The sequence below is a fragment of the Agelaius phoeniceus genome, chromosome 2, assembly GCF_051311805.1.
Source record: "Agelaius phoeniceus isolate bAgePho1 chromosome 2, bAgePho1.hap1, whole genome shotgun sequence".
Lineage (NCBI taxonomy): Eukaryota > Metazoa > Chordata > Aves > Passeriformes > Icteridae > Agelaius > Agelaius phoeniceus.
The window spans coordinates 13879224-13902220 of NC_135266.1; the positions used below are offsets into that span (position 1 = coordinate 13879224).

General features: G+C 40.4%; 1 protein-coding gene across 1 annotated transcript in view; it reads right to left on the bottom strand.

Moving 5' to 3' along the window:
* The window catches only part of PDK3 (pyruvate dehydrogenase kinase 3), a 54746-nt gene extending 36703 nt beyond the window's left edge, over positions 1 to 18043 (bottom strand). The window contains exon 1 of the mRNA XM_054655062.2: positions 17809 to 18043. Within this exon, the coding sequence (XP_054511037.1) occupies positions 17809 to 17914 (106 nt within the window). The 5' untranslated portion in view covers positions 17915 to 18043. The remainder of the gene's footprint in view (positions 1 to 17808) is intronic.
* Between the last annotated feature and the right edge of the window lie 4954 nt (positions 18044 to 22997).

Genomic DNA, 22997 nt, shown 5'->3' on the forward strand with positions numbered 1-22997 from the left:
CAGGCCATCATCCCTCCTAGCACTGTAAGATTATCACTAGAGACCTGGAAGGAAAGTCCAGTGCTTATCACCACACTCTCATTTGGAAAGGCCTCAGCTAAGATTATCTTTATCTTTAACTTTCACTTTTTAAACACTTTTTTTTCAAGGCTAGTATTTTGAAAATAAAACATACAAAAAATCCCAACCATACAGTCAGAAAGCAAATAAATGGATCCAGGAAAATAACAATACCTTCCTGCAGACCTAGAGGCAACAGCATTCATTCTCTGAAGCCATCCTATACAAATTGAAAGACTGACATGACTAATTGCAATCTTTAGCTAAAGTAGTTAATTAGGATACTGCAAATATTCAAAAGCACAAGATATTAAGTCATTTGCCCAAGATGGAAAATCAGACTTTACTTAACACAGACTTTTGTGTTTTGCATCCTTTAAAAAGTGGAGAAAGTCCTATCATAACTAATCTCTAAAGATTACAGGTAAATTAATTTTTTTTAAAGTCCATGTTTTACTTGTAATGAACAGCCAGGATTCTGCTTTCATCTAGAAAGAGAGCAAAGGTCTTTTGTGATGATAACCAGATCAACCATCTGCAAAATTTCTGAGTGAAGGCATAATGTGAGAGATAGAAATTATGTTCAAGCAAACCAGAAAGTGTTAAAAGCACTGCTAGGCACATAATCACTGAGATTTACAATTTGCAAGATTCAAGTACAATGCAACCAGCACAATCAAGGAGATACTTTTTAAGACAGTCCCATTATAATCACAGAGTTTTCACCTTCTTTGCATAGGTAACGTGCATTGATGGATTAGTTCCCAAACCCTAACATTACCTTGGGGAATATGCAGGAAGGATTAGGATTTCCCTTTTTTCCTTGCTCATTTAGGTTTCATCAATCTGGGGTATCATCAATCAATTAATTCTGATAGTGCTACCAATTCCATTATAGTTCTTCCAGTAAACATTTGGACCTATTTTACTTGCTCCCATTTTCACACCTCAATTACAAATACACACATCCTGTCAAAATTAGACAAAGGAAACAAGACATCATATTGTTTTATGTGAAGCACAGTAATGACTTCAGAGTTCAAGCTTTCAAATAACTAGATACCAATTCACCTCCAAGAGAGGACAGACACTTGTTTGTTCACAAGTCACTGTATACAGCAGGTCTTTAAAGACTGAGGCTGGACAGCAGGAAAGACTCTGACTCAGCTCAGCCTAAACCTTCTGAGCAGGAAAGGACAAAAACAACTGCTTCTTCCCAAGAGTGACTGAGAGCAAGTGCAGTGATTCTCTAGGTGATAAAAAGCAAAATGAATGAAAGACAGCCCATGCAGAAAATCAGAAAATTTTGAGCAAGAAGCCACAGCTCATGGGTTTGCGCAATGCAAACAAAAGCTGCTACACGCAAGCTTGACTGGCTGAAGAGACCCACATCCTCTCTTCCCACATGCAAGGGCACATCTCTATTCAAACTATCTCACCCCAGCAGCTCTAAGCCATCTCTTTTTAAGGAGCTGCCTTGCCCTGTTGTACAGTTCCATTTTAGGTACCTACATTTAGAGCCCTTTGGGGTCCCTTTGCATCTTCAGTGCAGGAAGAGGAAAGGAAGCTCTGGTTTTTAAGACTTCCCTGCTTGCAAGCTTACTTCAGCCTAAGTTCAGCTCATCTGTTTGGTTTGGAGCACATGTCCTTGTATCAGCTCCTTAGGTGCACTCAGTTTACCTGAGAGCCTCCACAGAGCTGCTTCAGCACCGAGCACCAACAGCACATGCATGGCCAGAGAGGACAGCTGCCCACTGGGAGCAGCAGTAACTAGAGACCCTCCAGCTTTCCAAGCAAAAGCAAACTGTGTCCTAACACTGCTCCTGGGCTGCTGGTCTCACAGCAACACCTGTACAACCACTGCCATCAAAAAAGGGACATCACACTAAGTAAGAAAATCCCTTAGTCTGTATGTTAGGTATTTTCTTAAGGTACATTATTATAAATTATATTATAATTACATGTATGATGACGTCAGTCTAAGTTCTAAAGATATTTCCAGAAACAGCATTCTAATAAGCTGCAATGAAACTTCTGCATGTTTAGCCATGGTCAGCTTAATTTTTTTTAAAGGCTGGCTTTAATTTTGATCTAGTCATTCCATCTATTTTCAACATATACAGCAATCTCTCTTGATTTTGTTCTGACTCTAGCTGGGTCAATACATATTGCCAGCATCAGGCTTTTGTCTGAAACAGCACAGGCTAAAGCCAGTCTAAATCTATCAGTTTCAAAGGAATTTTAAATCACTCTCTCAGGGTTAAAGTGCAAGTTAAATTTGTGAATAATCCCTCCTTGATTTACACCTCAATAAGTTATTTAAGAACATAAATATATGAAACAATGACCTGCTTACCTTTGTGTGAATTCAAATGAAAAAAGAAAAGTCATCCTATGCCCTAGTGGAAACTACACTGCACTAGGCATCAAGGGCTGTATTTAGCTTTATTTCAAAAAATTTAAACTCTTTAAAAGTATGCCTTTAAGAAACTGAAAATGGAAATACTAGAAGACTCAAATTGAAGCACTTCCTATCCACAAAGAAGGAAGTCAAGCAAGGCATCTCATGATATAAAGGGTTCAGAATTTTGCACACACCACCACCATTTGTTTCCTCACGGTCTCTAAAACAGCAATACCTGATTGCAGTGGAACAATAATTCAGTTTTGTGGCTTCAAGTGGAATAATTGTGCAGACCAAAGTCAGGCATTGAAACAAGTTTCTTTCAACAAGAATCACATTAAGACTACAAAAAGAACAAACCCAACAGGATGCAACTTCTTTGTTACAGGTCTGCTCTACTGCAGGCAACAAAGCAATCCCATACTATTCTTCCTGGTAGAAAATAACCCTATAAAGTAATTATGCTTTCAAAGGGATTAGGTGTTAATTCAGGGTCAAGAGGCTAGATTATCTTCAGATTTTTACTCTTAATGAAGTTACACTTTCAAGCTGATTAAAAACTCTTACGATCATACCTACAGTGCCTGCAGCTTAACCCAGAATTTGATCCAATGGGATAAAGGAGAAGCACACATAAAATATCCCACTCTACTGGTAAATTACATGAATTTTTGAGTATCTTCTGAAAGCATAGATGGATGCAACAGAAAACAAGATAACAACAACAAAACAGTCTGTGACACAGGAATGAGTGAATCTGATGGATTTGCCTAAGAAGAAATAACTACAGAACACAGCAATGCTCTCCAAGGTCTCTCAGTTCACCACAGAGAAGGCAGCAGTAACCTTGTCCATCAAGCTTTGGACTCAAACTGCAGAAGATTCAACTTTTAATTAGCAGAAACTTCCTGATGGTAAGGAAGAGAGCAACCTGATCTGATTTATACATGCCTTTTACTAGTGAAGATAAACACCTGCCCAAAACCACACTAAGCTAGTTGATTCAGTGTCTGAAATGAGATTAGACTCAACATGGCCTAACATCCTTTGCAGCCCTAATTCTCTCATGACCCAAGAGGAAGAAAGTGATCATCTCACATTTTGTTAATCACTTGCAAAGAGAAAGCAGTGCAAATTTGCACAGGGAAACAAGCAAAAAGTGGAAACTCTAAAGAAGTCAGAGTTTGAAAAAACACAGCATAGACTGCATAAATTAAGTTATACAGTAATAGCTACTTCGACAGAAAAATGACAATAAAAAGCAAGATATTTGTGAAGGAACTAATCCTCAAGTTATTACTATTGCATGCATAGCTAGCACAAAAACTGAAAGAAATGTCAAGTATCACCACAGGTTTAAAAAAGGAACTGTTTAATAAATGTTCTACCACTTTCAATTTTCTGAACAATCTTACCTGTCTGGGCTCATCAGTTACCCTATGTAAAAGTGACACAGAAAAGCACATTCATGGCCTCCTCTCTGCCACTTTCAAACCTTCAGCTCAAAACTAGCACCAAGCAGAAACTGTGATGCCAATCTTTAGACTATTTTCTTTAAAAACAAGTCAGTGTAATGGACTGACAACAGACACAACCTTCAACATTGTGAAAATAAGAAAATACATCAGTCAAACAAAGATCTAAACAGCAATCTCCTGGACTTGACATCAAACTAAGGTCACTGAAGAATTTTCTCATTTTCTATTTTTTCAGTGTGGCAGCTTTACACATGACAGACAGAGGATTTGTAAAAATACTTTGGGAGTGGTACTGTACAAACACTGCTGCATTTGGAATGGTCACTGCTCCCGAGAGTGAATGTTGGTGGATTTGCTTATGCAGTGAAATATGACACACCTGAAGAATGATGTGACTGCCACAGCAGAAGTTTAAGTTGAGAATATAAGTAAACTTACACATTAAAATTTAAAAAGTTCACCCAGAAGATGACATTTAATATTAAATCAATTTTTCCAGATATGAAAAAGTGTTACATGTTTCCACCAAAAATTAATCATGCCATTTATTCAACTAGACAGATAACAGAGGCAGAAAAAAACCTAAGAAAAACATAGCAATAAAACATGACCCAGAACCTCTGAGGCAGCACAGGTCACAAAAGCAGACTTGAATGCATTAGAATTTCTGAATGTAATGCCAACAGAAGGGAAAAGATAAAAAGCTGAATGTTTTGGGGTTACACATGAATGTTTCACTGGTGGACCTTCCATTCAAAGGAAACTCAAGAAACAGAGTTCTACTCTCGGTTTTCTCTGTTACTCTCTTTTCTCCTCTCTGGATTCAACTCTTCTCTAACATTTACTCCTCTCTTCTGTTTCTCACTTTTACTCCACAGTGCTGAGAAATGGAAAACAAATTAGACAACTCTTGCAAAGCTCCACTTAGACAAAACTTTTGTTCTGGTTCCTGCAACAAGAAGCGTGAACAATGCAGAGGCTTTTCACACACATGCAGCAGGCCCTGATCCAATTCTGGCCAATTCTACCAACTGCCAGAGCAATGCTGTACTGTCCAAGATCCACATTACAAAAGGATTAGTTCCATACAGAAGGCCCTACACAAATCTCCATTTTGCTGCAGAAGGGGGCAGAAATGCAGAACGAGACCATGAACCCTGGTTCCAATGCTCTCAGTTCAGCTGCCAGATTCCCACATTCATGAATACCCCTTTGAGAACAGACTCCAGCAACAGTCCTTCACAATGATGGTCAAAGTCACCTAGTTCAAAAACCTAATACAATTGCCACATCCCCAGGCTGTCACTGGACTGCCAAGGTCACATCATAAAAGCATCAGTAATTTCTGAATATTAACTCATCTGTCAGAGGAGGCAGGAAAAGAAGAAAGAAAAAGAAGAAACAGTCTTTGCACTGCAGGCAGAGGTCTGGTTCTCTCCATTAATTATGTACTAACAGCAGAGACAGACACTGCACTCACTACTTTAAAACTCAAAAGCAAAGTCCCACCTGTTGTATACCAGAGACAAGGGACTCCATCCAGAATCTATAAAAACAAGATCAGAAACTACTACAGTTGCTTTTAGATAGAGCAAAATAAAGGAAGAAAGACAGGAAAGCAGGAGCGATCAGCCATATCTACTCTCTTCTCTTGAGCTTCCAGAATATTTCATAGCTCCTGTATAGGCAAACAAAACCAAGTGAAGCAGAAGGATGAATAAATCTTCAAAAGAATATGCAAAAATATCAGTGCATCAGAGGAGACTGAGCAAAAGCTAAAACTAATAACTTGCTGCTGAAGGTAGGAAAACAGAACTTAAGAATAATAGTTGAATTCCAATGATTACACACTATTTCAGGAACATGGGCTATTTATTAAAAGATAAACAAGCTATGCTTGCACAGTCCCAATAAATGTGGCTACAAAGCAAAACCCAGCAAAACAAGTTTGAGTTTAAAATCATTCCTATGCTCCAATGGAAATTATTGTATTTTCAGCATAGTCTCTAGATATTTATCTCACCAAGCACTAAAAATACAAAAAGTATACAGGGTTTGTTTGCCTGCTACCAGACAAGGCTTTGTAAAACCCAAAGAAGATGATGAAGCAAGTGGAAAAGGAGCACAGAGAATATAACAGCAGATTATATTGATGTTGATTCTTGCTGGCCCTCACTCCCTACCACAGACTGCATCTAAGAGATGTGCATTTTGAAACTGGACCTACACACTGTGCTACAGAATGGCAACCACAGCCTGCACAGCTGCTCCCACTCAGGTAGCCTGCAGACAGAGGATCTGAAATTTAAGGATCCAAACCTCGCTACCTCAGCCATTCAGATTCTTTTTAGATACCTCAGGATTAAGCTTTAGCCCAAGCTCCATCACTGCTCTCTAAGGCTACTTCCACCAAGCCTTGCAACTGTTTCATGCAAGTGTGTGTTGTAATGGCATGCTTTCACCTGGCACATTAAGAGATTGGTTCTATGCCAGTACAGAAATCAGAGAAATTCCAAAGTTTCAAAAATGAAACTTGAAGAATTAGAAACAAAAAATATTTTTATATCTAACCAAACTATAATAAACATATTAATTTTGTGAAGTCAGTTAAGTTCTGTCAAACAACTACTGCCAGAAAACCAGCCTAAAGCCAGAGGAACTGAAGTCTGCAAGTAATCTTTCCCAAATACTTGTTTGTCTTGTTCAGCCCAACTCCCATGACTTTTCAGCCTAGGGGAAAGCACACCAACAGGGGGGCTTGAGTCTTCTCAATCAACAAGGTTTGTGTTCACAATGAGAACTCAGTTATTACCACTGTATGGCCCTTGATCTGCACTCTGTGCCATTGCAATCCAAACTAGGAGGCTCACGTTATTCACCTTTCCAGTTAAATTTTCCAACAGTCATGTGACACAGCATATGGACAAAACAAGGGCTGAAGTACTGAAACAGTTGAGCTTAATAAACAATTTCCAATTTATGCAATTCAAAGACCATATTCAAGAACTCTTTGACTGGCATGGCCACTGCAGTGCTCACTTTCTGCTCCTAAGGAAAATTTCACTACAGCATTTACTCAGGAGAATACACTAGCCTATATCCTGTTGTCTGAATGACCAAATCTCATTCATAATCAAGGTCCAGACTTTTGAACTTAAGAAGTTAAAAATTAAATACAACTACTCTTGAAGTTGTATACAGAAAAAAAAATACTTCTCTCCAGTTATTTCCACAAGCCCTAAGAGTGAGCTGGTTTATGTCTCATGTGTATTATTACTATGCCCATGTTAAGCAATACCACTGGCATAGAGAAAAAGTCAGTTCACACTTTCATATAAACACAGGTAAAGAAAAAATGCCAGCTAGCTGTCCTTAGCACAGCAGGACAGCTCAACACAGAGTGAATCATTACATTCACTATCATATTAGCTACACACTAATTTAATAATAAATAATAATAACAGCAATATATAACTTGTCAATTCCCGTAAGCCTGTTTCAAGTAATGGTGCTCTGTATGAAACTGTGCTGGAAAGCAGCTTAACTTACTGCTGATCTGAAACAGATCAACAGGAGGAATTAACAGATGCACAATACTCTAAAATCATTACATTTAACTCCAACAGCCACAGCCTTCCTGTCACAGAAAAGACCCAAGTGAAGACACATCTGTCCAGCACAGTCAGTCTCCCTCTCAAGAGGAATGGATCATCAGATAATCACTTGTCAAAGCTGTAAACCAGCACTGTGTACTGTCAAATAGAACAACCCAAATTAAAATAAAAGCATGAATTTTTAAAATAGGCTTCCCTGATCTAAAACTAATGTTTAGCTGCTTACCACTCAGTTCTAACAAAATCACTTTTTGAGTATTTTAATGCATTTGCCAAGAGACAACACAATAATCAAAAGCATCTATAAAGTTTAATGCAGAGGCACTCAACCAGTTACCAGTGTACTATTTTTAGATATATAGACCCAAGGCTGTATTTCCTTAGAGCAATTTGGGAGTAGGCTGAAAGTCAGGTGAATCATTTCAGCAGCAAAGCTCTGTCTCGCCATCATCACAGGCACTTCCCACAGATAATGACAGGCAAAGAGCCAAAATGTTCTCAGGAGAAAGCATGGCCCTGATCAGGTTCTTCATCTTAGAACGACCTGTGCAAGCCAGACTCCTTCCCTAGGAAGGCACAAGGGGCTGCTTCTAAACCAGACAAACAGAACCAAACACGGTGGCCCTGCAGGCTGTATCAGCTCCAGAAAAGACTGAGTTGTGCTTCTTGGTCTTATACCTTTTCCTCCCATAAGAAGGAAAAATCTATATCACATTGAAGATTATAATTAGATGTTCCAAATTTTTAACACTCTCCCTAAGCTCTCACAACTTTGACAACTTCCTTCCTAACCTTTATGAAAAACTTCCATAATTCTCTCTAACCACTCCAGAAAAATACAAATCCCTGCTTTATCCTCTAGTTCCTGACAACCTGCCAAAGAAAAAGTGATTCCAAATCCCTGGCATAAATAAAATTAATGTTTATGAGCAAAGACTCACACAGTTAAAACCAATTACATAAAAATACTGCCAATACCACATGCTCCAGTTTCCCTTTAGTCTCACTGAGGTGAAATGTATTAGACTGTTAAACATCTTGTTTCAAAACACTTTTGATCATTAACAAACCACATTATAAAAAAGGTTAGAAGATTCTTCTATGTCATTGCTACTTATCAGTTTGAAGTTATTTTTGCAATCTATAAAAATCTTTCAGAAAAGCAAAACAAGGACTAAACCAAACAAGTACCAGTTGAAATGTAGATTATTTTTAGCAAAAAAAAAATTTGGCTTCCTCTCTATTCAGTCTTAAACCTAATTCTGAAAAATGCCAATTTTTTGCACAAGCCTACTATTTTAATGAATTAAGTCAGTGAAAATATTTATAATACTGTGTCACTTTTTTTACATTGACTACAAACTAACAGAAAATTTAAACAGAACAAAGAAACATGGGAGAACGTCACATTTACATAGAAAGGTTTAAAAGGAAACAAGAGCCAATAAACTAGCCTCTTGTAACCCACAAAGCATCAGAAAAAGGAGAACTATACCTTGAGTCACAGTTCAGTGCTCTAATTCATCCTTTCAATCTAATATTTCCAAAAAGAAAAATTACATTTAACTGACTCCAGAAAAACACAAAAACCCAAACATTTTTAAAAGGATAAGTAGCAGCCTGTAAAATATTTCAGCAGTTTTGAGAAAAAGATGTTTTTTGAAAAAGGCCATTATATTAAGCATAACTGGTGAGAAGTAAGGCAATTCTAATATAGTAACTGTGGAATTAGATAAAACAATTCCTAAATCTATGCCTAATTTTATGATGGATTATGCTGATTTAAGAGGGACTGGAGACATACCATTCACTCTTCACATCACAGTCCTGTGGAGACCAAGGACTGCTAGCACAATGCAGAGTATTTATGCCATGCTCTCCACCAGCACCTGTGTGAGCTGGCTGCTGGGGCCAGATTTCCTCTCGGTGCCCAGAAGGGGCCATTTGTGCTGCGGCTGAACAGGACCTGCCCAGCTTCTGAAGGGTTTCTCTCTCTCCTGCAAGCAGGACTGGGGGTGGGTAACAGGCTGGAGGGGGACAGGCCCAGGAGAGCTGACCTGAGCTGGACAAAGGGATGTTCTACCTGACAGGATGCCATGCCCAGCAATAACAAAGTGCTTGGCTTTGTCCCCCAAGGTGTCCATCACACAGTGACTGGCTGTGCACAGCTCTCCTTCTGGGGGTGGTGACTGACTGCCTGTGCATCGCTTGTTTCCCTTCCTCTTTGCTTTACTTAAACTGTCTTGTTCTCAACCCGTAAGTTTTCTCATTTTTGCCCCTCCTTTTCTCTCCCATGCCAGTGGGGGTGGAAGGAGAGGAGCAAGCACCTGGATGGGTGCTCAGCTGCTGGATGGGGTCAACCCACCATAACACTGAACATCTGATATAACAACCTCACCTCGCAGTTATTCCATTATTTTGTACATTGAGCTTTGTTTGTTTGTTTTTAATTAAGAATGTCACACGAGGTGGTGCCAAACTTCACAAAAAGCCAGGTACAGCACCAATTGTTATTGCCTTAGCACACACCAAATTAACATGGAAATTAGACCAGGCCAACACAATCTATTGTCTCTTTACTACCTCACTATCTCTTGGTGCTTATCTACGTGTTACTTCATTATTAGCTCCATCTCTTTTTCAGCTACTTCAGACAACCTGATTTAACTCTAATGTCCTCCTCTTCCTTTTCTCTGAAAGACAAGCAGCGTATTTTCCCACTTCCAAAGCCCTGGGGCCATCACCATTCATTAACGAGCCGTGCTGCACCAGGCCACACACATTTGCAGAAGAAAGTGTTGAGCTACTCACAACACACAGAACTGATTTACTTCCACTGGAACCCACTAAGCCAGGAGAATCTAAACATATTGCAGCTTATCTAAAATTTGGGTCAGGGGAGAGTTGTGATTTCCTTTACGTTTCTAGATACAATTCTTCTTTTTCTGAAGACCAAAGCAAAGATTAATTCAACAGTCTTTATCATTATGTACTTACTTTCATCAAGTAAATGTTTCACTTCAGCATTCTCCGCAATTACTATAAATTATCTCAACATCTTTTTATCTGCTTTTCTATCCCATGACTTTTCACCTCGGCTGTTATTTGTACTGCAAACCAAGACAGGATGTCCTTGCTTCCAGCTTTCATAGGTTTTTTAATCAACATTGCTCGTACACTGCTCTGCTGCTTTCCTATCTTTTGTCTGCATCAGAATTGCTCTTTCTCAAACTGACACATCATCTTATCCTCCTCCTTATGTCTTAGGAGAGACCCCATCAGCCTGTTTTCTTGGCTTGTAGAAGTTTTGCTATTTTTAAATCACTGGCTGTCAGTTCTTCCAGTCCAGAGAAGGAATGCTACCAAATTCATGTTCATTTCAATCAAAATTTAATTTCAGATTTTCAAGTGCCTCCTTATTAGTTTAAATCTACTCTAAAGAAGGCATTTCAACAATTTCTTCAAGTTGCTAGAAGAAAAACATGTCCCAAACATTCTTAGATCCTCAAGAGCTACAAATCCTATCTTTTTGTCCCTCTAGAAAGAAGCTTCCCAAGCCCTCAATTTCCGTCAAGCAGCATTCTCCACTGCTTCTGCTACTTGCTAAAAAGAAATAAACAAACCCACTGGCATTGTTTATTGCTTCATGCAGATGGGGAGTTCTTGTCCTCTCTCTTTCACCCAAGGCGTTCAGCTGTGTGCTTACACACCACACCATCTTCAGGGAATACAAAAAAAGCTCAAGCACGCAGACACATCCGTGTGCAGGGAAAGATCATTCCCTTCCCAGCATCCCAAGGCAGAGCATTGCACAGCTCCACTGATCAGTGGGCAAACAGAAACAAACAGAACCCAGACTGAGAAATTTTCTGCTGCTATGGCAAACAAACATCAAGCAATTCCATCAGCTGAAGGATGCTCACTCGTAGACTACTAGTCTATGCTTACAGGCAAGAGTGGCCAGGCAAACCAGGTACTGAAGGCAGAATTTTCAATGCTTAGGCTCTATGAGGAAGAAAAAATAACCTTGGCGATCCAGGTTGATCATCTACAGCAATTTATGGAATTTGTACTGTAACTATACTAAAATACTGAATTCAGAATATATGAAGTCTCAATAACTCACAGACATTAAGTACTCCTTTATTGAATAAACAGCCTGTAAAAGTGACTGATAGAGAGAATTATGTGGATGAAATGCATCACAATCTAGTATTACACTATTATTAGCACTCCCACACACAAATATGTCTATCACACCACAGTTCAATAGTGACTGCTGAACAAAGTTACCTAACCACAATGACTCTTCCAGACCTTCCAAGCAATCAATACTAGGCCTTATAAAACCCCTCAATATTATATATAGTATTGGAACATCACTGCCTGCCAGCAACTGGCAGTTGTAAATAGGAACAGGTTATAAATAACAGTTATAACAGGTTATAAATAAATAGTTGCATCAAAAAGGCTTCCAGCTCACTTGCTGTGCTACAGCCCATTCAGAGGAAACCCTTTTTAATGCTCTGAGATGTAAACTTTATCCATGCCCAGATGTAGGGAATGAAGGACTGGACATGGAAAAGCGGTAACTGCAAAAGAATTCAAGAACAAAAGCAGGCAGACAATCCAGCCTGCACGTCCAGCTGTCACTGGTAGCCTTTCAAGGTAAAAACTAAACAGCAGTAGAACAATTTTATCCCAGTGTTCCACAAAACTCCTAAAGGGATTCTATTTAAAGTTCTAAAAGACGCATTTGAAGAACAATACTGAAAATGCTGGGAAAGCCACAAAAGTTAATTCCATGGTATTTTTGTAAGGCTGCAATAGTTCGTTTAATGTATTTATCTTTATGAAATCAAGAAAGATAACTCCATCATAATGTACCTATACCACATGGTACAAGTATTCCAGGCACCAAAGGATCCCAACCTACCAAGAAAAGCTCTAATGAAACTGCTGGATGGAAGCTGAAGCCAGTCAGATGAAAATAAAAAACAGTAATGTCTGACTAGCATTCATCTTCCTGATCCCATGCCGTGGCCAGCAAAGTAATGGTTAACATTCTAGCTAAGAGGACATTTTTGTTTTGAAGATGCATTTAAATCAAGTGTAAGGTTTTAAGAATAATGCACAGAGAGCAGCAGAAAAAGCACAGCTGCAACCAATAAATAGCAGGTAATTATTTAATATCTTTTAGCCCTAAACTTTGCAAGTGCTATAGATGCACAGTCTCTCCACTAATGTTCTATTAAATAAAACCCCAAAAAACCAATAGAAATCTTCCAATATCTTTTTGTGTAGAAAAATCTTCCAACAGCCATCTTCTATAGGAAGATTAATAATCATATTTGAAAACATGAGGCAGGTTTTGATCTCTACTTTCCTACCCCAACACATTGTTCAAATTTTATCTGCCAGCTACTGCTCCAGTGGCAGGCTTTCAGCTCAGATCCATGCCTCTACCAAGAAGGCAACGTGAGGGATAAATGCTCTTTCAAAACCCCAATTTAATATTGTTCCTACAAATGGCAGCAACCAACAGCAATGCTGACACCTGGTTTGCTCTTTGTGTCATTTTGGAAGAGGCCTGCATGTTTCCCCAAGATATGTAAGTTTAATAAGTATGACATAAACAAAACAATTCCGTACCAAAAATTGTATTTGAAAAATGAGAAGGATCTATTGATCATGTTTTCCTCCAGATATGCCCCAGGGCACAACAGTTCCATGCACTCATTGTGATTATCTGCTGCCTGCTCAGCTGTTCTCAGTACAGTAAAATTACTAAATTACAGCCTTTGTGATATTTTTCAGTACCACTAACTGCAGCAGCCACCACAAATATTTTGATTATAACCTGCAAAATCAGGATCTCCCAAGTCACATTCCACCACAAGAATTCACTGTGATTCACTATCTTCTGTCTTCAGCACAAGCACAGCTTTTTTATCCAAACTCATTAGTGGTATGTGAACAATAATATATAACATGTTCAAAGAGCTAACAAAACACCAAGTTTAACCCCTTAGGTACACAATTCATCCAATGCATCTTGTTTGAAACATGAAACAGAAAGGGCTGGAATAGAGCTAGGTCCAACTGGCCAAGAGAGCTTCAGTGGTAAACAAGCCCCAAAAGCAGATGGTTCATATTTCTGACAAAACACACCTCAGACTCAGGTCTCAGACATCTGGTCAGCTGAGCAGCAGCAATGAGAGGATTACATGAGTACAGTATCCTGGCACACATTCACAACACAGCCCTAACACAGCTCTAAATGACTCTTTCATGCATGATCAAAGGATTACACCATTTATACTTCCCTCATCTCTTCGTTTGTGCTTAGTTATATGTAACCTCTGCAGTACAACCATTCATTTGACAAAACGTTTGTCAGTAGCTTTACTGCCAACTGAGTACCCCGATGTGGAGGAGCAGCTGTGTGCTTGCTGCCAGCTGGGGCAGGGTTCAGCACTCTGCAGCTCTCTCCATGCCAAGGACAGGCTGCAGGGCAGGCAGCAGCAGCTCAGTCTCTGGGTGGCTTTTTAAAATGCTAAGACACTCCTAGAAAAGCAACTCTGCTTTCCTCAGACATGTTATTACTTCCCCAGGCAAGGGATTGACCAATTGGTTACCCGTGTGTGTGGTTGCTGATTAAGTATTGGGTATTTTGGATTAACCTGTCATTGTCTGGGGCCCACCTTACATGCTGAAGTAAGGCTAAATTGAGATGCTCCATCAATATGAATCTCCAGAATGGGCATTTTTATTTTTCTCAAACAGTCTAGTCCCAAAATGTACAAAGATCCTGGACCTGAATGTTAGATGAAATCTCCATTTACAAGTTCATTTCAGAAAAGATGTTTTAGTAATTAATTTAGTCTGGGTTGTTAAGGTATGCCTGCACTTGGAAATCTACCAAAAAACAACTTCCAGAGGAACTACCGAAGTTTGGAAGTACTCAGCTGAATCCAGTTGGTAGATTTTGTATTTTTTCCCAGAACAGAATAATTATGGAGGCCTGGATAAACCTGGAGTGACATGCTAGCATTAAACAAGGTCAAAATTTGTTTATATTGAAACACACTTACAGAAGGTCATTCTTTTGCAAAGGAATGAAATTGTACAAGAACCTTGGGATATGCACTTTGTAATAAAACAAACTGCCTGAACAGAATTCAGGAGTGTGCAAACAGAAAGTGTACACATAGAAAAAAAGGAAAATGCTGCAGAGTGAACGCTCAGACTTTGTGACACAGCACAGTAACCCCTGACACACTCACAGCAGCTACAGAGACAGCTGCAAGCCCAACAGAACATGGACACTAACAGGACTCAGCTGCAAAAACCAAGCAAGTGTCACTGCTTTAACTACTGCCTTCTGGTTTGCTTCACAGGCTTTTAGTACTTGCAAGCTACTTTAAACAAACTGTCTCTTATAGTGGTTTAAATAGCTGAATTAAGCAAGAAAGTTTTAAAATAAATGTCATTAATTTATATCACTGGAAAGAAATAGAGACTCTACAGCCTCACTATGCACACAGCTGTGTTCCCTACAACCCACACTGGTAGTCAGTAATTTAGAAAAGCCCAAGCTGTACCTCAATATACGTTGCCACCAATTATCTTTGAAGAGACTCTTCAGCTCACAAGAAATACAAAGTTTCTCTCCCCCAGCTCACCAGAATTTTACAAATTTCTAAGTCAACTTAGTCTAAACCAATACAACCAATACAAAAAAAGACATAAAGAACACATTGTAGTTTCACTATTGTCAGAAATTAAGTCAAAAAACTTTCTTCAAACAAATACGAATTACAGTAAGTGCAAATTCCATATGAGAAATGTGCATCAGACAACAAAATCAGAAGCCAGGAGAGGGTAATTCACACACATTTCCTTTGGGCTTACTCTTCTTCAACATTAGTTGAAAATTCAGCCATGTATTTGTAAAACTAGCACTACATTCACGTAGCTCAATTAAAAAGACCATTTCTTTTGAAGTGAAACACTAAGCAGCCTCTATAAGCTGACCACAAAACAGTGTCTTCTTCCCATCAAACATTCTTACAAGTGAACAAACACAACTGAACTGCACCTTGAGTCCTGTGCTCCTTATGCCTGGCATATTTTCTCTCTTGAATACTCGTGTCCTGCAACACCAGTAAATTCTTCTTTGGCTACCTCAGATATAAATAACACAGTTCCCTGACATGGTACATATTGTCCAGGCATTCTACACCTCAAGTGGGAAAACTTTTGCACTATCACTTACATTTTGATGTCAATTTTTCCTCTAGGCCTATGAAGACCCCAGCTGAACTAGAAATTACCCAAAGCTGCAAACATTTAGGATCGCGTAAGTAAAGTAAAAAACTACATTGGGTTCCATTTATTTGCTTAAACTGCTGTAATTTTCCTACTTGAGTTTTCCCAAATAAATACAGGCACTAAAGAGTAAGTGGAGATGTTAAGTGGCCCATAAAACTTATTAAGATCAAGGTGATAGGTTTAGCAAGGTTGATACAACATAAGCCTACTAATTTTAGAAACTCCTGTTGACCTTTCAAGACTAAACCATAGACTTTTTTTTCTTCAGAGGTTTTAAATGTCAGTGACTAGATAGTTTCCCATCAGTCTTAAGACATGAAGACCCTTAAATACATAGCCACACACAGAGAAGATGCCAATGACACATCCAGTGACAACTGGAGCACGTCTAAAGACCAAGGCTGGCCAGGCTGTAACATCCTGTTCTCATTCTGTTCATTTCCAGTAACAGAAGCCAGACTTAAAATTGTAAAATAAAAATACTTCTTTTGAAGAATCACGAGACCATAAAGTAATACAGGAACTACAATGTCAAAGCAAATGCAGCATTATGAAAAGGCTGCCACAGAAGAGACGTCCAAAGGCAAACAGTAATGCAGGGCAACATAGAACTGTAGAAATCCTTACCAAAAAGCAAAGTTTAGTCCGAACATTCAAGGCATTAAAGCAAATCCTGAAATCTTTACACCTCTTTAGTCACAACTGAAAAGGCTCACAATCACCAATACTTCCCCAGCAACAATTTGCAAACCCAACTTTCAAACAGGCTAAGGTGACACAATGTGTTTAGTGCCAGGGCTAAAATAAAGATGTTCTAAGCTTTAGGCCATTGTTCTTGCCAGTACAGAAAAACACAGCATAAGAAGCAGCAATGCTAGAGAAGAAGCCCAGCAGCACAGGAAGGGGTGGGGAAGAGGTAACAAACTCAGGTGAGTGGAGACCAGAGAAAGCACAGCTTCTAGTGAGATTCTCCTTTAAGTGGAGACAAGGGGTTTTGTTGGGTTTTTTTTTAATGGTACAAAATCCTGTTTCACTGAGACGATGTATCAAGCCCATTACTGGCTTTCTGTACTTACAGCATTCTTTCACTAATACCATTACCATAATTGTGCAATTGTATTCACTTTTAATCACTTTCTGGCTGAACATTAGCTTATTTTTGTCCTTTTGTACCCTTACTGTAAGAGTGGAATGAAGAAACACTCTGTTAAGCTTCAAGATGTTACACACGGCCTTGACTTTGACTATGCCAGCAATATTTACATGATAATAAAATCTCAACAACTTTCATGTCAGAGAGCAAGAGTCAAATAACCTCCGATACAGATACGGGTTTATCGTTATCTAGATGGAAGCATGTTTTTTAACAACAACACAAACCACTCCTGGATCTCATTCCAGGGCTTCTGAAAAGAAAAATGCTATTTATGATCAGCAACATCTCCTGAAGTACTCCTGAATTTTACACAAACAGGTCTCCTATACAAGTGCGGATAATAGTTCATGCCCGAGCTTTAATTAAGCCGATCTCAGCATGGCAGATTCCAATTTTCACGCTAAGACCATTAACTTACTCTCTCCTTCACTCGCTAAGCTCACAAAACGTCAGGTCAGGAGCCCTTATTTTGGTTCCCATCCCAATGGCACCGGTGTCAGGGGATAACGCTGGCGGAGGGGCAAGCCCGGCTCTCCCGGCCCTGGGCGAGGCGAGCAGCGGCTGTTTGCCGGCCACCGGCAGCCGCCACCGCGCCCGGGCCCGGGGGTGTCAGCGCGGGGCCTGCGGGGCCGGGCCCCGGCCGCGCTCCCGACGCGGGCCGAGGAGCCGCGGCCGGGGAGCGGGCCCTGCGCGCCGGCCGCCGCTGCCCGGGAGAGCCGCGGCGACCCCCACGGCCCCCCACCCCGCGGCCCCGGCACTCACCGAAGTCGAGGAACTGCTTGATGGAGAGGGGCGAGGGGGAGAAGCGCGAGTAGTACTCGATCTGCTTGGGGATGGGGTTCTTCAGCAGCGCCCCGCACAGCCGCATGGCGCGGCCCGCCCGGCTCCGCTGCGCTCCCGCCGGCGGCGGCTCCTGCCCGGGCGCGGCCGCTCCGCGCTGCCCGTCGGCTCCGCGGCCCGGCCCGGCCCGGCGGGAGGGGCGAGCGCCGAGCCCGCTCCGCGCACGCGCACGTCGGCGCGCGGGGGACGGGGCGGGGCGGGCGCGGGAGGGGAGCGGGAGCAGAGCGGGGCTCGTGGGGGCAGTGCCGGGTGGGTCAGGCCGCCCTCAGAGTCACAGGCACTGCCCTCAGTCCAAATGGCCCTCGGAGTCACAGCCACTGCCCTCAGCCGAAACGGCCCTCGGAGTCACAGCCACTGCCCTCAGTCCAAATGGCCCTTGGAGTGACAGCCACTGCCCCCAGCCGAAACAGCCCTCGGAGTCACAGCCCTCAGCCAAAATGGCCCTTGGAGTGACAGTCACTGCCCTCAGCCCAAATGGCTCTCAGAGTGGCAGTCACTGCCCTCAGTCCAAGTGGCCCTTGGAGTCACAGTCACTGCCCTCAGCCAAAATGGCCCTTGCAGTGACAGCCACTGCCCTCAGTCCAAATGGCCCTTGGAGTGACAGTCACTGCCCTCAGTCCAAATGGCCCTTGGAGTGACAGTCACTGCCCTCAGTCCAAGTGGCCCTTGGAGTCACAGCCACTGCCCTCAGTCCAAGTGGCCCTTGGAGTCACAGCCACTGCCCTCAGCCAAAATGGCCCTTGGAGTCACAGTCACTGCCCTCAGTCAGGTTGGAAAAGACCTCTGGGACCATCGAGTCCAGCCTGTGCCTGACCACCACCGTGTCAGCCCCACCATGGCACTGAGTGACACATCCAGTCTTTCCTTAAGCACCTGCAAGGACAGTGACTCTGGCACCATGTTGTCCACAAAAATTGGATTCATGACCTGCTGTGTGAAAATCCAATAATAATACTCAAGAGAGAGATATTATTTTGTTTCAGGATTGGGCAAGCTTGAGTGCTCAGTGGTATTCTATGAATCAAACACACCAACTATCAAAACTTTTTACTAATTATAGATTTTAGCAAACAAAAGAATTAGTGGTCATTGGCTACAAGTTACATAGCTCTCTTATTAATCAGTGTTCTTCTACTGGCTAATGATTCTAATTAGACCTCTCATCTGGTACAGTGGCTATGCAGGGTCGGTGGGCAGTGAGTCAGTGGTCCCAGTCTCCCCCTGCCAGAATTACCTCTTACCCAGCTGGAGCTGACTTCAGCAGAATTGCTGAGTTAGCTTTATTAGTTTCTTCTTAATGTTGAGACTTCTGCCAGATGTCCTTGTGGCCTGTAAATTCTGCATTCTTTATCTCCAATCTCAGAGGACATCCTTCTCCCCAAGTTTTGTTAACCTCCTTCTACATCTCAGATCATCACAGCGTGTCAAGCCCTAAATCTTAACAAGGCAATTCTACCAGTCGTTTTTCTAATGTTGTTTTTCTGACAGCTGGACATCACTTAGAGCTTGCTTGCTAGCTGCTATCTCTTTCACAGATTAAATCTCCTGCTTCTTGATTAAGCTTGAACATATACAAAGATCAAATATCAAAGAACATCCTTTCTTGAGCAAATTTTATATATTTCACATTTTGCAACACCTTGGCAGTCCACTCCATTATCTAATTCCCCCTTCTGAGAAGAAACTCCTCCTGATGTCCAACCTCACCCTCCCCTGGCAGTTTAGGGCTATGTCCTCATGTCCTGTTGCCTGGGAGAAGAGCCCAAGCCCCACCTGGCTATACAGCCTCTGTTCAGGTTTCATATGGACCGGTTAATATGTCCCAGCTGGTCCATCAGAGGGTGCTGCCCAGCTGCCTTCCAGCCAAAATACAGCCCTCAGGTATCCACTGAGTTGTACAGTGGATGGGAGGCTGGCAGAACAAAGTTCACTGCATGTGACAATAGTTGAAATTTTCTGAAAAAGTCCCATTTTTATCTAAGAAAGCATCTGAATACAATTAGTATTAATTTTGATGACTAGAATCAAAAATGAAGCGAGGTATTGGAGAATCAAAATGTATCACTGAATGCAGTCACTGACTGGTTTTTGCTATGATGTGGTTTAGGTACCTTTAGGACAAATAAATTCTGATTCCTTTTTTTTCCTCCAGTGAATTCAATGTAAGCTTCAGCAGGTACAAGATAGTATTACTCTAATTTTATAGCTGATTTGCAAAAGAAACCAGTACTCTTTGATTACTGGAAGTCTCTCTCCGTCCTTTCTGTCATGATTGTCCTTACAGAATTTGAGACTGAGAAATCTTGACCTAATGTACAAAATAAGTGGAAAGCATTTTAAAATCACTTCAATTGCAGCTAATAGGAGTGACTGGCTTGAAGAGGCATGTCATGTAATCAAGACTGACAAAATGAATCATCTACTGTAATTCTGAAGCTTTTTTGGCAGGTGGGAAAAAGTGTTTTAAAACTTTGTTATATACTCATCAGGATTTGATTGTGATTCATTTAGAGCATAACTCTGAAATCAGTTGTGGAATTATCTGGCAGAAAACAGTATCTTTTTTTGTTAAAGACAGAACATTTCCCAGATTAAGATGAAATTAGCAACTTCAAAGTATGATTCATTATCAGCATTTAAAACACTTGATTTTATGTATCTTTCAAATTTTAAAGTAATTCTAATGTGATTTCAGCTTCAAAAAGTAACAAGAAAAGAGTTAACTATTGAATTATCTTTTTAAACACAAAATCATTTTTGCAATATAAAGCATCACAGCATCATTTTTTGGAAATGTCTTAATCCTATGTTAGCCGACCCATGTGAAAAATTGGAATTGTTTTTGTCTATGGTGATACAGACTAAAACCACAATGAGGACATGCACAAAGTCACTGCAAAACAGAGGTGTGCTCTTCTCATCAGACTACCAATAGCTTCTCTCAGCTCTGGAGAAATTGATGACATAACCAACTGATCAAATTCTCCAAAAACTGTTCAAACACACACTGCAGAGACATTCAAATCCCAGACCCACCCAGCAGCTCTTCATGGCCTTGTGCTTAAGAAGACTGCAGGACTTGCTTGAGAGAACATAAATGCACATGGGAAAAGCTATGGTTTTACCAATGCAAGACAGCAGGCATACACATAAACCTAGTTCTTAAATGATCTACCTAAATAAAGAGAAGTTAATGGTATAAACCATGAAAAATACAAAATGTCACTGGGATCAATAGGATTAAATGATAAGCTGAGTTTTGCTTTTTGGACCAGCTGAATTTCTCATACCTCATACCTGCCTTCTTTATGTATTTCAGAACATATTTGGTGCAGAAAAGCTTCCTGAATTCATTCTCTGAGAGCCCCCCTCCATCTTTGTTTAAATGTTAAAAAATTTCTACAAGCATACAGGAAAAAAATTATTTACCCCTTAAGAAATTTTGATTTTAACATTGATAACATCTAACACTGCTGAACTTCTCTGGTGTTTTTATCATCTCTCTTTTACTGAGGGTATTATTTTCATATTTTCCAGTTAGATTCAAATCTGGAATAACTAGAATTAACCAAGGGGTCAAAGAGTACTCATGTTTACATGGCCATTTAGTAGCCAGAACAACTTAGTCACTTGTTCAGTTAGAATCTGTGAGCATACAGGAAACTGGAAGGCTCAGCACCTGTAAGGGAATTAGGGTCTGGGTACAGACACTGGCCAGAGCCCTGCTCTGAGGACAAGATGCCTGTGGTGTCCTGGCTTAGGGAGCACCACCCAGCCCCACTGCCCCTGCCTTGCTCCCAGGGAGCCCCAGACACATCAGGGGATCTGTTTTTGTTGGGCCATCACTGTGACTAAGGAGATGGATAATTAAATCTGAGTAAACAATCTTGCCTTAATAATTTTTGTTGGTTTTCTGCATTGGAGTTGGTATAAAATCAATGATTCTAACTCACAAACCACAGAAATTCTGAGAGGGAAAGCAGCAATATCAGGTTTTGCTGCAGAGTGATTCCCTAAAACAGAGGAACTGGTGTAGAGAATATTTGTTAAAACAAAGCTTTTAGGTGTTTCCTACCCTCAGAAATTTCAAACACTGACTGTTGACCACTGGATTTAGTAGCAGTACTTAAAAATTGGCCTCTCCTGGATTTGTGTTTTAGCTATGATGGGAGGGAGGGACTGTGTACCCTAATGACGGAGTATACATGGGAGACCCTTTGCTGTTCCTTGTATGGGACTTGTCTTTATATGTTAATTCATTGGAGCCAGGGAGGTAAATAAGAGACACTTCTATGACTAGTAACCAGAAAATTAAGTTACCAGAAAATAAGATTCTCTCTAAATTTGAGTTTTCTTAGCCCTTAAAGTGCTAAGAGAGGGAGCGCTTAAGAGTTAAAATTGGAAATTCACTCCTACATAAATTTGTAGCCAAACTTGGTATGGAGATTTTAAAAGATGCTTTTTTACTACATTTTCAGATCTTGCTCTTTCTGGACCTTTATATTACATGCACTTGTTTTCAGATTAAAGCTTTTGCATGTAGTATTTCACCCAAGTAACATTTATTTACAGTGAAAATTTCAGACCTTTAAAACACCAGAGCCATAATCTTCTTAACAAAGCTTGTTTTATTTCACTGCAGAATACATAGTAGGTCTATAAACTAGCTGCAGGGGATTCAGCATAATGAACTTCTTTGTATGGATGTCAGAGGAGGGGAAAAGTAATGCTAAACTGTAAATCAAGAAAACATGGTTATTAGTGTTTTCTAGACACATTGACTTCATGGAATTCATGGGGGTTTTTTTAATTTTTTTACCAAAAAATAAACCTATATTGAAGTTAATATAACCCCTATTTCTTAAAGTTCAGAAGCACTCATTGAGAATGGGAATAATACAATTGAAACATGAACAATAATAATAACCAATAACAGTTATTTTGAAGAAATTTTCACAGAAAATTATACTCCCAAAGTACCTCTTACAAGATGACAGAAAAATCAGCACAGAACAGGAAAAACTAGTATAGAGGATGTTTCATACAAATTCCTGCTCTTCACAGTTCTAATATTTGTCAATAACCCCACTGTATTTTCCTACCTGGCATTA